This window comes from Xenopus laevis, chromosome 3L (genome assembly GCF_017654675.1).
Source record: "Xenopus laevis strain J_2021 chromosome 3L, Xenopus_laevis_v10.1, whole genome shotgun sequence".
In the NCBI taxonomy this organism is placed as follows: Eukaryota; Metazoa; Chordata; class Amphibia; order Anura; family Pipidae; genus Xenopus; species Xenopus laevis.
Genome location: NC_054375.1, coordinates 89,715,995 through 89,728,824, shown reverse-complemented (window position 1 = coordinate 89,728,824; position 12,830 = coordinate 89,715,995). Strand labels below are relative to the sequence as shown.

The 12,830-nt window shown below is 35.8% G+C and overlaps 1 protein-coding gene across 1 annotated transcript in view; it reads right to left on the bottom strand.

Annotated features, from left to right (window-relative positions):
* The window catches only part of itih5.L (inter-alpha-trypsin inhibitor heavy chain family member 5 L homeolog), a 35,623-nt gene that overhangs the window by 8,229 nt on the left and 14,564 nt on the right, over positions 1 to 12,830 (bottom strand). Inside the window, exons 6-9 of the mRNA XM_018252747.2 lie at positions 9,522 to 9,691; positions 8,904 to 9,020; positions 2,410 to 2,581; positions 1,317 to 1,626 (exon numbers count right to left, since the gene is read on the bottom strand). Of these exons, the coding sequence (XP_018108236.1) occupies positions 1,317 to 1,626; positions 2,410 to 2,581; positions 8,904 to 9,020; positions 9,522 to 9,691 (769 nt within the window). The remainder of the gene's footprint in view (positions 1 to 1,316; positions 1,627 to 2,409; positions 2,582 to 8,903; positions 9,021 to 9,521; positions 9,692 to 12,830) is intronic.

The window sequence follows — 12,830 nt, the reverse complement described above, 5'->3', positions numbered from 1 at the left end:
TGTGGCAATTGAAATGAATTGTTTGTGGGATAGCCTTTACTGGCAAATAAAACAGAAGGAATAAATGCTTACATTGTAATGCTAATTTTAAATAATCACATTTTTATTTGAGATGTATTCTTGAGAAAACTTTCCAGACATTTTTATTTATATACTTTTCTTGAGGTCTGTAGGACATTTCCTGAGTGTATTGTATTAGTGTCAGAAATCCATTTTAGGTCTGAGCATTTAGAATTCAAGTTTTTTCAAAATGTTTTGTGAAAAGAATGATTACTTCATGGTTATGATGACAAAACAGGTACTTTGTGCTGGGATGTGTTGAAACTTTCTTAAAGGGATCCTGTCATCGGAAAACATGTTTTTTTCAAAACGCATCAGTTAATAGTGCTACTCCAGCAGAATTCTGCACTGAAATCCATTTCTCAAAAGAGCAAACAGATTTTTTTATATTCAATTTTGAAATCTCACATGGGGCTAGACATTTTGTCAATTTCCCAGCTGCCCCTGGTCATGTGACTTGTGCCTGCACTTTAGGAGAGAAATGCTTTCTGGCAAACTTCCTTCTCAATGTAACTGAATGTGTCTTAGTGAGACATGGGTTTTTACTATTGAGTGTTGTTCTTAGATCTACCAGGCAGCTGTTATGTTGTGTTAGGGAGCTGTTATCTGGTTACATTTTCATTGTTCTTTTGTTTGGCTTCTGTGGGGGGAAAGGGAGGGGGTGATATCACTCCAATTTGCAGTACAGCAGTAAAGAGTGATTGAAGTTTATCAGAACACAAGTCACATGACCAGGGGCAGCTGGGAAATTGACAAAATGTCTAGCCCCATGTCAGATTTCAAAATTGAATATAAAAAAATCTGTTTGCTCTTTTGAGAAATGGATTTCAGTGCAGAATTCGGCTGGAGCAGCACTATTAACTGATTCATTTTGAAAAATTTTTTTTTTCCCATGACAGTATCCCTTTAATGAATGGAAATGACTGGGCTGAAGAGAAAGATCTCAAGGCACATTATATCCCAAAAGTATTGTAATTTATCTGTGCTTAAAACAGGCGATTAATAATCAGTTTATTGTAATTTTGTATTTATTCTAGGGCAAAATATTTATGGGATTGTTTTAGGCATGTTAGCTTTACCATTTCAATTGTTATGCTACCATATTACTAGTAGGTATATGTAGTATTCTGTAAAAACTAAAACTGTCCACAACTGTAAAAAATAAAGGCATTTTATCCTTTAATAATGATTGTTATGCTAGCATAATACTAGTAGTGTAATTGTTACTAGTTACTAGTAGAGTCATTGTTACATACCCTTTAAGCTGAGAAGCTGCATCCTCATCCTCACGTATCCGTCGCATCATACCACAGTTATCCAGAGCCAGTTTCTCCAACAAATTGTAATCAACATCGTCACCAAAACCAATACTAAACAGGCAAAACTTTTCCTGGATGGCATTTTTGCTGTTGCCTAAGATTTTTGGAGAATCCTTTTCACCAATGGTAGGTCTTCCATCCGTCAAAAAAATCATTAGAGACACACTCTTCTCATGTGTTCCATTACTAGCAAGATAGTCATTAAGAAGCTTGGCTCCAACATGAATACCTTGGTTGATGTTTGTTTCTTGTTTGAGAAAAAAGTATATGGTACATGGTTAGTTTCAGGAAGACAAACTGTAATGATTTCATTTCATTTAATTTTCTAGTAAATAATAAATGTTTTTTTATTCTAAGTGCAGCTAAATCCCTTTCCCAAAGGACAGACAGACGTAACAAAAGAAATTGATGTGGATAATTGCATTACTATTTAAAAATAAAAGGAACAGTTATATTAAAAATATAAATTATGTGGATAACCATGGCATGATGACCTCATGATTCTAGGTGGAGAAATGTTTAAAGGCTAATTTGCTCTCTTTTAAAAAAGTTGAGTAACAAGTTCAGTTGAGTTCAAATTAATTTTATGTTGAAATACAAAAAAGCGGGTCAATCCTAAATGGGGATAGATGAAAAGGCTGTCTATGTAAAGAGTACTTGTTCCGGGTATGTGAAACCCCCCTATGATACATAATCATAGGCAAGGTTCCTATGATTAGGCATCAGTAGATACGAAACACGTTAGGACATGTGGTTTTAATAACATGACATAAAAGTCAAGTTTTATCTTCATTGGCTGGTGCAGGAGTGCGTGCTTATTTTGTTCATTTCTTATATTGGACATATTATGAGAAGACCCAATTAAATTGAAACACAGCTATGCCCTGATGAGTAATAGGTAAAACAGGAAGAGGATGACCAGCAACAAGAGTGATGGATTAAGTCATAATAATTATAAAAAGTGAGAAGTCCTGTCCAAAGAATGTCATGTTCAAAATGTCATAAACACAACTGACTTAACAGCACTTACCTCCTGTAGGATAAAGGCCATAAATAAATTTCTTTGCATCTCTGATATTGTTGGGAGAGACTTTCACCATCTGATTCTGCTGCCATACTTTGACTCTGTTAGAAAAGCCAATGATATTGAAATGGTCTTGAGGTCTAAGGTCTTGAAGAATTGTAAAAAGGGCTTCCTTGGTCTAGAAGAAACCAAAAATTATATTTTACATTACAATTAGCTCTATTTATCCCCGTTTCAATAATCAGTTTCTGTGCAATAATTTGACTGAAAAAACTAATTAAAAAACAAATTAAAACAGACACAATTAAGCAACATGGTCATTTTTGGTTAAAATCATATATATTTGTTTCCTTGAAAGTCAATTAAATGTACAGGGGTAAAATGAGATACGTTTCTTCATGAAACTAAACCTAACCCTACTTTTTTTCTCTCTTTAAAAAATAACAGTTTTGTCACTGACCCTTTTCTTACAATTGTGTGGCTGTTGGTACATTTATTACATCAGGCTCTAAAGGACAATTTATTAGTTAACTCAGCAGTAACCTATTGTACTAAATGCCTTGCATTTCTTACTGTATATGTAATTTTTCCCAGTTTCATCATTGCAGTGGAATCTTTGCACTTTCCATGTTTGTTTTTCATCCTATAACCATGTCCAGCTTTGTTCAGTTTGTTAAACATTACTCAGAATGACATTTTACAAGTACAGTATCTTTGCTTTACAGATGCTCTTACGGAGGCAAGTAAACTGTAAAATGTGTTCACATTCGCAGTATTTTATATAATTATCTTATTCATCTAGACTTGGAGTAGCCTGACATTTTAAGGTTACCCATGAATGACCAGAATGCAGGTCAATTTTATGGAGATGCAGAGCAGAATGAAAATGTCCTTAGTACAAATTACAATATATTGCATATTAACTGAAAACTATTTTAGAGAGATTTTAAAAATCTAAATTAGGGTAGAAGGCTCTAATATGTGTTGCTGTTAGTTAAACTATCAGGGATGTTTGGTTGACTTTACTAACCTAAAAAGTAGCACCTCAACAAGGACAAGGACAAAACTATTGAATTAAGAATTACTGTGCTACTTTAAAGACTAAAGAGGGTTGACAGAATGGCTATACAGTTTGGTAGGCTTTGTCAACTTCTTGGTCAACTATTGCTTTGAAGGTTAATATAGGGTTGTTATCCTTTACAGAACATGTTTCACAGCATTTAATCATTTACATCAACCCATGTGCCAGTGACTTATGCTATCAAATTTCCCTTGTTCAGACAAACATACACCTTAGATTTAATTGTCATGCAAAGCTATTTTACAAGTAAATTTTGGGCATCCGTATCGGTAATTTAATAGGGGTCATGTACTGGGCATTTATTCAGATGCGGTTTTTTATGCACTGCAATATGCACCCTTCAACTTCATAAAATTATCATTTAAAACAGATTATTATTACAAAGGATTATGTGTCGGATATGAAAAGACTGGACCTGGTGTTCTACAGTCTGTGAACTGAAGCCAAAAGTTAGATTTTTTTTAATGTGAAAATCATTTCATTCATTCTAATCAATGAAATGCTACTTCAGTAATAAAGAGAAACATGGCATGAAAATAGTCCACATTAGCGGGCTTGTTCTTCAAGAAGCTGGTATGTAATAAACGAAATTCCGTTGTCGTCAGTACCCAGCTGTTCAAGAGTTTGCAGTTTGTCTGTTCTTCTATATCTATAAAACAAACCTTTTCCCTACATTTACATTTTGTGCTACCTGCTTTTTGCTAAATGAAGAGTGCAAAACATAAGGCATAAACATCAAATTAATACAATTTATAGCAACCCAAGAAGGCCAAAACAAAAGATGTCTCCAAAAAACTCCTACATTAGCAATACACATTCCTTATACACAGGCTTCTAGACCTTCCCCAGGACTCCGATGCAACATAGGTGGATCAGTCTGTTGCACAGGCCATTGACCTTCTAATTCATATTTACTTATATACTGAACACAATTAAATGCTACTATGGGGTATCTGACAGATCAGCCAACAGAGAATTTAGTCTAAAGTAAAATTACACATTTTTTTCAAATTAAGAAAATAAAAAAATCCTGCTATGACAAAGGGCAATACATGTTAATTACCCATTTCTTTTTGTTCACAGACAGACTGAAATCATTAGAGCAGTCCTAATATAAACTACATTTGCTACTCAAATACACAATGTGGGTACATTTTATTTGCAGGGATGTGCCATTCTGCTATGTTCTCCCTATGGGTTTATCTTGGCTGCTATTTCAGTTACTGAATGACAGAGACTTCCATATTTACATTTATCCTCGCCAATGGAGGAACCTATTGATTGGTTTTATGAGAATTCTCCTGTTGAGCGGATGTCTTATGGAAGTCCCAAATGGCAATAAGGTTTTTGAGCATTTCCTATACTTTTTTATTAGCTAATCTATGAACTCTTTGCTATTTAAACACTCAGTAGTTCTCAATAGAAGAATGCAGCACCATAAACATTGGCTTATTTTTCTGTTTAAAACAGATCTTTTTACTTGCAAGCCATTCCAGATTTTTGTCACAAAAGTTAAATGTCTTTTTGTGTGAGTCTGTATTTGAGCCGAATGTGTACATGATCCTATTATAACTCCTTAAAGGATAACAAAACCCTAAAAATGAATATGACTATAAATTCCATATTTTATATACTGAACTTATTGCACCAGTTGAAAGTGTCACATGGCTTGAGGCAGCTGGGAAATTGACAAAATGTCTAGCCCCATGTCAGATTTCAAAATTTAATATAAAAAAATATTTTTGCTCTTTTGAGAAATGGATTTCAGTGCAGAATTCTGCTGGAGTAGCACTATTAACTGATGCGTTTTGAAAAAAACATGTTTTCCGATGACAGGATCCCTTTAAACTTTATTTCTCCTTTAAGCAGAGGGTATTGCAGACACAGTGGCACAAGTCTATCTGTAGACAGATGACAATTAAAATATATCTGCCTGTGAAAAGATTCTTATGGCAAATATATCAAAATTAAATTATTTACATATAACAGTAGACCTAAAAAGTTGCTGAATTCTCCTATGAACACCTTTAATCAACCATTGTTGGAAATGTATTGTTCATTGTTTTTAATACATATTTTTTTTTGAGTGTAGACAAAATACACACAAAATAAAGCTTATGTTGTTTAGAACCTTAAATCAAATATTACAGGTACAGGTATTGTTAGGGTTGAATACATGTGGCTGTACAGAATTGTTTTAACCTGTACTTATGGCTACAAACCAAACATTCCTGACATGCAAAGGCATTCTCACGGCAATCAATATCAATGAGAATCACGATTAAAGGCTTTGTGTATAGACTAACTGCTAAAAAAACCACCTCACTTTAATGTAAGCACATCAGTTGTACACTTAAGCAGAAATAAACATACTCTGAATGTCTTTTAATTACAAATATGAGGCTGCATTTGGAATTGGATGTACTGAAGTTTGCATTGCTATTTGCTCTGCAGCAGCCTTATAGTATATTTGGCAGACTTGTGAATAACTACATTTGGAAAGCAGCCATCAGTTTCATTATTGTGGAAAGGCTAGGTGCCAGCAGTTTAGAAATACATAGACATATTTTCTAAGGGTCAAGGGCTGTGCTACCAATCTGGCATTGAGGAAAATGCTAGGAGTCCTATACAAGGACTCCAGTTAAAGCAGATTATTATTTTGTTTTGTGAACCATTGACATGTTACCATTTGTCCTTGAGACACAAACACAGTAAGTTTACTACTGTAGGATCTGACTTGGAAATTTGCCTGTGATTGCAATGTGAAGCCCCTTGTATCTCCAACTGTCTGCCAGGGAGTGAGAATAGGACATTTGTGACACTGAACATGTTCTTTCTCTTTCATGTGAGATGGAAAAATGAATTATGGATCATACATGATGGTGATGTGGGCATAGATCAGATCAAAAGCAGAACTATCAGTGAAAAACGATCAGCATGACCTATAGGTAACTTTTAATGTACATTAATATTTTGAAAAAAGAATTTTTAGTGTCATTATCACTTTAAATATAGAATCCTATGGTGATCAGGTTCTCTGAATGTTTGACTCTGTATTACCATAATAAGAAACCAGGAATCTCACTGCAAGGCTCTTAGCCCATTTATATTATTTGATGGTCCTATAAATAAACACAAAGTACTAAGAGTTGCATCACTGTCCGTGGCCCAATCTTACATTACGCATTAATGCCACATTGATCTTAAAGTAATGTTTTTCTTTCATCTTTATCTGCTTCCTCATCTCTTACATCAGCACAAACATTTCCAATAATCTAACAATATGTTAAATAAAGCTGATGAGTTCTTCTTAGTATCCCCTCTACCAGTGGTATCACCACCAAACAAATATTGTCCCATGCCCAGAAGGAACCCAGGAACATCCACACCTTAGAAACTCTGCAAGAAGTAAAGATAAATGGATTTTTGGATAGCAAGCTCACAAATTTGTGAGTCACAGTGGTTACTTCAATGTATTGGAGTCACTTCTGGCAAATCCATCTGTTGCTGACAAAGCTTAATAAAAACAATGCTCAAACAGAAAACACAAGAGAATGTTTTCTCTGAGGCTGGTACATGATCCAGAAATAATTATATCATTTGTGTGTGCTATTGAACTGATTGAACTGATTCTCTCATCTATAACTTTTACATTTAAGTCTGAGCAAAAAAGAAAAAGCAATGCATTTTAAATTGTTATTATTATTATTATTATTATTAAGTGGAATGAAAATATTGACTAAACCACTTCTGTTTGTTGATCAGCACAAGCTTACACTGTGTACATGGGAACTTCTAATAAAGTTCATATTTAATGTTGCTCAGTATTTTTATCCTTGGCTGAAAATAAATAAAACTTCCTCTGAGGGAAATAATTTCTATAAAGCAAATATGTGAGGTTCCTGTAAGAACACGGGAAACTTGAGAAGAACCCATCTAAGGATACATGAGCACTTTTGTTATGAGTCACAGTTGCTCAGTATTTTTATCCTTGGCTGTAAATAAATAAAACTTCCTCTGAGGGAACTAGTTTCTATAGAGCAATTATGTGAGGTTCCTGTAAGAACACGGGAAACTTTAGAAGAACCCATCTAAGGATACAGTGAAATGACTAAGATCATTAATATACAAAAGTCTGGAAACACCCTCCTGAAGTTGGATCATCCAAATAGCTGTTCAGGAATAAAGGGGGGAAGGGGGTCAGATTGTCACATCGTGAGTGTCCCCTAAATCTCTCCTAGCTGGCACATCATTCAAAACATACAAGCTGGAGAAGATCCCAATGATAAAATGCCTAGTGCAGAACTATCCTAAGATATTAGAAAAAAAACCAAGGCCTCGTTTGCAATAGTAAGGAAAGGTGCAATCGTTTCGGGGGTTGCCAAAAAAGGCTGTGGTTGGCTAGTTGGTAACATCTATGAACAGGCAGCCTACAGGAGGCTTTGTTTGGAAGTACACCTGGTGGAAATGCCAAATAACAAAAACAAGTAACTGTTTATAGCAGTGATCTCCAACCAGTGGCTTGTGAGTGACATGTTGCTCACCAACCCTTTGCATGTTGCTCAAGAGCCACTGGTTGGGGAACGCTGCTCTAAACAATTACTTGTTCTTGTGACAGTTATTTGGCATTTCCACAACCTGTGATTTTGAAACTTTCCTGCGGATATTCTGTAAAAGTGTCACTCCCCTAGGTTGTGCCTAAAGAGAGACCACAAACTTCAAAGCCAGCACACTGCATTAAAATTGGAAGCTGTGTAGAGTGTAATTTATTTTCTTGAAGAGCCAACCCAACAATTTTAAGTATGCTGCCAAATCTGAAAATTAGGAATTGAGGTACGGTATATCTCCTCAAATATTTCATCATATTGCAGCAGAAGTGTGTCTTTACCTCAAAGGGAAATGGTTTTAGATTGAACGCCACTAATTTTGTCTGAATCAAAATTATGCCATAAAATGTAATTTTATCGCTACAAGCAGTGATGGGCAAATTTGTCCATACAAAATTTGCAAAACGGTGAAAAATTGAGAAACATGAATCTTGATGCCCGCGTCAATTCTGAGGATTGCATCAATTTTGACGCTGGCGTTAAAATCAATGGGCATCTGAATAATGTTGACACGCACCGGTTTTGACGTGAGCGACTTTTCCGACACGCATCCAAAATTTTCACTGCAGTTTTGCCAATTTATTTGCCGCCGCTGAATTCGGGCCTGCCAAATTTATTTGCCCATCACTAGTTACAAGTAATATGTCAGGTATTCTAGGTTTGAATCAAACTAGTAGGTATCTAAAGAGTTGGAGTGGAAGGACTACCTCTCATCATAGTAATATACTTCAATTTACATATTATTCAGTACATCCCATCAATTTGATTGATTAATTATTAATAGTAAAGCTATTGCGTTCACTTATCCTTACCTGTTTCATTTTCTTTCCTAACATGGATGCACTGGTATCAATCACAAACACCACATTTTTTGGTAGAGGAGGTAGATCTGTAGGTGCAAAATAATGCACAAAGTATCCATTCAAAACCTAGGAAGACAACAAAGGCAAAACTGTGTATGAAAAAATGTCAATTTTAGGAAGGCTACATGAGATGTGTACCTGGTGGGAAACCAGTCCCCGAAAGCTACAAAGCTTTTAAATGTTGCTTTTTTATAGATTAGGAAATCTAACCCTAATACTGTTGTGTTGGGTCTGGAAAGAGTTTAATTGGCTTTAAACCAGGCACTTCAAACATCACACCAACATCCCGGGCTGTAGTTCAGCATTCTGAAGGGGATAGACTGTGAGATCTAGATTTTTAAATGCAGAAAAAAAGACATTAGCCTGGGCCCCCAGGCTATGGCTGCAAAATGATTACAAAACTCTGACAGATTACTCCTGAAAACACTTCTGCTATAGTGAATAATGTGTGGACGCATCTAAACCCTTGGCTAGACTCTGTCACTGACTCATGGGGTTGTAAAGTCATCACAAATCCAATTGGTTTCCTGCTGTTATAAATATTTTAATAGTTTTCGGTGGTGTTACCTGCAGGTCTCCCACGCTGAGTTCTCTTTGTACATCATATCTAATAACTAAATCGCCCAAAATTCCATTCTGTGAAAGTTTTGCTTGCTGAACAACATTGGGATTAAATGTAATTCTTACAAAATTGTTTGTCTGGTTGATGGCTGTGGAGGGAGGAGGAGAGATTGTATCTGTTGAGAAGAGAAAAAGATCATGTCAGACACAGGTAATTGATTCTATAAATAAGTTAGAACATGGCAGCTTAAGTAAAAATTATTATTTTGATGCTTTTTCTGTATTGTCCGAGTGAGATAATACTTATAGCAAGGTATTTGGTTATCACAGAAATAAGATTTGTTTGAGTATTATTAAAGCTAAGTGACATCATCCACTAAAAATAGTAGTACAGCTTAGAATATTAAAGGGATACTGTCATGGGGGAAAAAAAAATTCAAAATGAATCAGTTAATAGTGCTGCTGCAGCAGAATTCTGCACTGAAATCCATTTCTCAAAAGAGCAAACAGATTTTTTATATTCAATTTTGAAATCAGTGCGAGCTTTTCATAGCGAAGATGCGCTAGCGTTCGTTTGTGCCTAGTGTAAATTCAACAGTGATCTTGCGCTAAGGTTTGCATACGGTGGGTAATTTAAAGTTATATCGAGGTCTTTATTATAAATGTTGGTGCAAATGCTTGAAGTTACCACTTTTTAAAACAAATGTCCAGTGAACCTCAATAAAGACAAGAGAGTTAATGTAATGCCTTACAAATTAGCCCACTGTAAAATGAATGTTCCATTTGCTATGAAATGTCTGGGGAAAACCGGTTACCCAAAAAAAGTTCAAGTTAGGACTTTTGCAAGCAATCCCGCTTAAAAAAAGGAAAAGTCACCAGCGTTTTTTTCAACTTTAATGCATTTTCGGCAGACAGGATATGATGTAAGTGACTGAAGATTGAGGAAGATGTAGCTTCATCTTAGCACTTCGCCTGGTCTGAGGTGGCGAAGTCAACGCTGGCAAAAGGGGTAACGTTTCGTAAAATCCGCACTTCACTGAATTTGCGGAGTAACGACCTTACGCCAGAGCGAAAAGTCGCCTGCCGATAAAGTGCAAACGAACGCTAGAGATGGTCTCTTTCGCTAGCGAATTGGCGTCTGCGTCTGTTAGTTGATTGGCGATGTCGCTGCGGATGGTAATGCTGGTGAAAAGTCGCTAGCGTTAGCCACGTCGCCCTTTAGTGAATCTGCCCCTTGATGTTATCACACACTGTAAGACTACTAAAGCAGCAATGAATAGACTATCCTCGATTCCTCTTACCTATTTATTCTTTAATATCTTGTAAATTTGGAAACTGATTTGTCCTGACCTCTTTCTGGTACTCTATTGCACTCACACTAGTGTAGTTTGCAGCACACATTAACATTAATTACTAAATACCATGCAGCTATTGGGTCTGGCCAAAGGCAAAAATACATGGGCTCAAAAAATCCAATTATTGCATTTCCAAACACAAATCCACAATTAGCAAACATTTAATCAGTCCCAGTCAGTGAAAAATTACAGGTAATTAGAAGTAATAATAGGCTTTTGAAATTGCAAACAATGGAAATGCAATGGATTAATGAACTGTATAAAATTAACCCCGATGGATTAAATAAAGAATAGCTCTTTTTATACATGATTAGGTGTGCCTGTACACATTAAGGGGCCGATTCACAAAGAGTCGAATATCGAGGGTTAATTAACCCTTGATATTCGACTGGGAATTAAAATCCTTCGATTTCGAATATTGAAGTTGAAGGATTTTAGCGCAAATACTGCGATCGAACGATCGAAGGATTATTCCTTTGATCGAACGATAAAATCCTTTGAATCGAACGATAAAATCCTTTGAATCGAACGATTCGAAGGATTTTAATCCAGCAATCGAAGGAATATCCTTCAATCAAAAAAAGTTACCCAAGCCTATGGGGACCTTCCCCATAGGCTAACATTGAGTTCGGTAGCTTTTAGATGGCGAACTAGGGGTTCGAAGTTTTTTCTTAAAGAGACAGTACTTTGACTATCGAATGGTCGAATGGTCGAACGATTTTTAGTTCGAATAGTTCGATTCAAAGTCGTAGTCAAAGGTCGTAGTAGCCCATTCGATGGTCGAAGTAGCCCAAAAAACACTTCGAAATTCGAAGTTTTTTTACTTCAAATCCTTCACTCGAAGTTAGTGAATCGGCCCAAGATTGTATTTGCATGAAAATGTATATCTGATTTTTTTATAATTCGCAATTGACTAATTATGTGTTTGTTGTTTAAGGTTGCTGAACAGTATAGTCTATGAAAGACACCCTGGGTGTAGGGTTGCCACCTGGCCTGTATTTTACTGGCATGGCTGGTAAAAATGATGGCTGATCCCAATGTTATTAATAGGGAAAAAAATAAATATACAGGAAGGCCGGTATTTTTTTCCAGAAGAAGTGGCAACCCTACCTGGGTGCCTGGTATACGGTCCTGCATACATGAAGTATCTCAGGTACAGCGCAGAATGTGGTATTCAATGTAGATTTCCTTATTTGTGTCTAAGGCAGATTGGATCATTTTACAGTTGTTACATATTATAAGAATGTTACAGTGTTTTTTTTTCAATTTAACAAATGAATGTGACTTTATGCAATACATTTTGTTCATCAGTATACAGAAATAAAAGCTGGCTAAACTTGCTAAGATTAGTTGTCATTACTGTAGAGTGGGGGCACCTGCAAGTATCTTGTGTATGAACTATTCGATTCAAGTTTGCAGGTCGATCCTATTCACCCGAATCTAAAAAATTCGAATTTTTTAATAAATTTCGGTTAGCTGTAATAAATTTCGGTTAGCGAAATAAAGGTTCCATGTTGTCAATTTCTTCCAAACATGGTGCCTGAGATTGACAGGGAACAGGGCAGTGCCAAATGCACTTGGAAACGTAGGCAGCCAATCCAGAAAACCATGTTTTTAAACACACAGCAAATGCGCCACATCTGTATATTCACCCTATGTACCTTGATTTTGCATTCAATAAAGCACTGACCTTGTGAAACTGGACAAAGCCAATTAAAATAAAATGTTATTCCTAATCCTGGTTCAGCATGCAATTGGATTATGTTCTATAGCCTGTGAATGAGAACAGGTAATTGTAACAATACTATGGCAGAAAACAATGCAGCTGTGTTTGTTCTGCCTAAATTTCCTGTCTCCTGTTTGCTTTTCCACTGTTCAAACTGATAAGGTGCATAATAACAAAGCATTGTGCCCAATATACCATATTGCATCATTAAAAATGCATTTCCCCTTGATACAG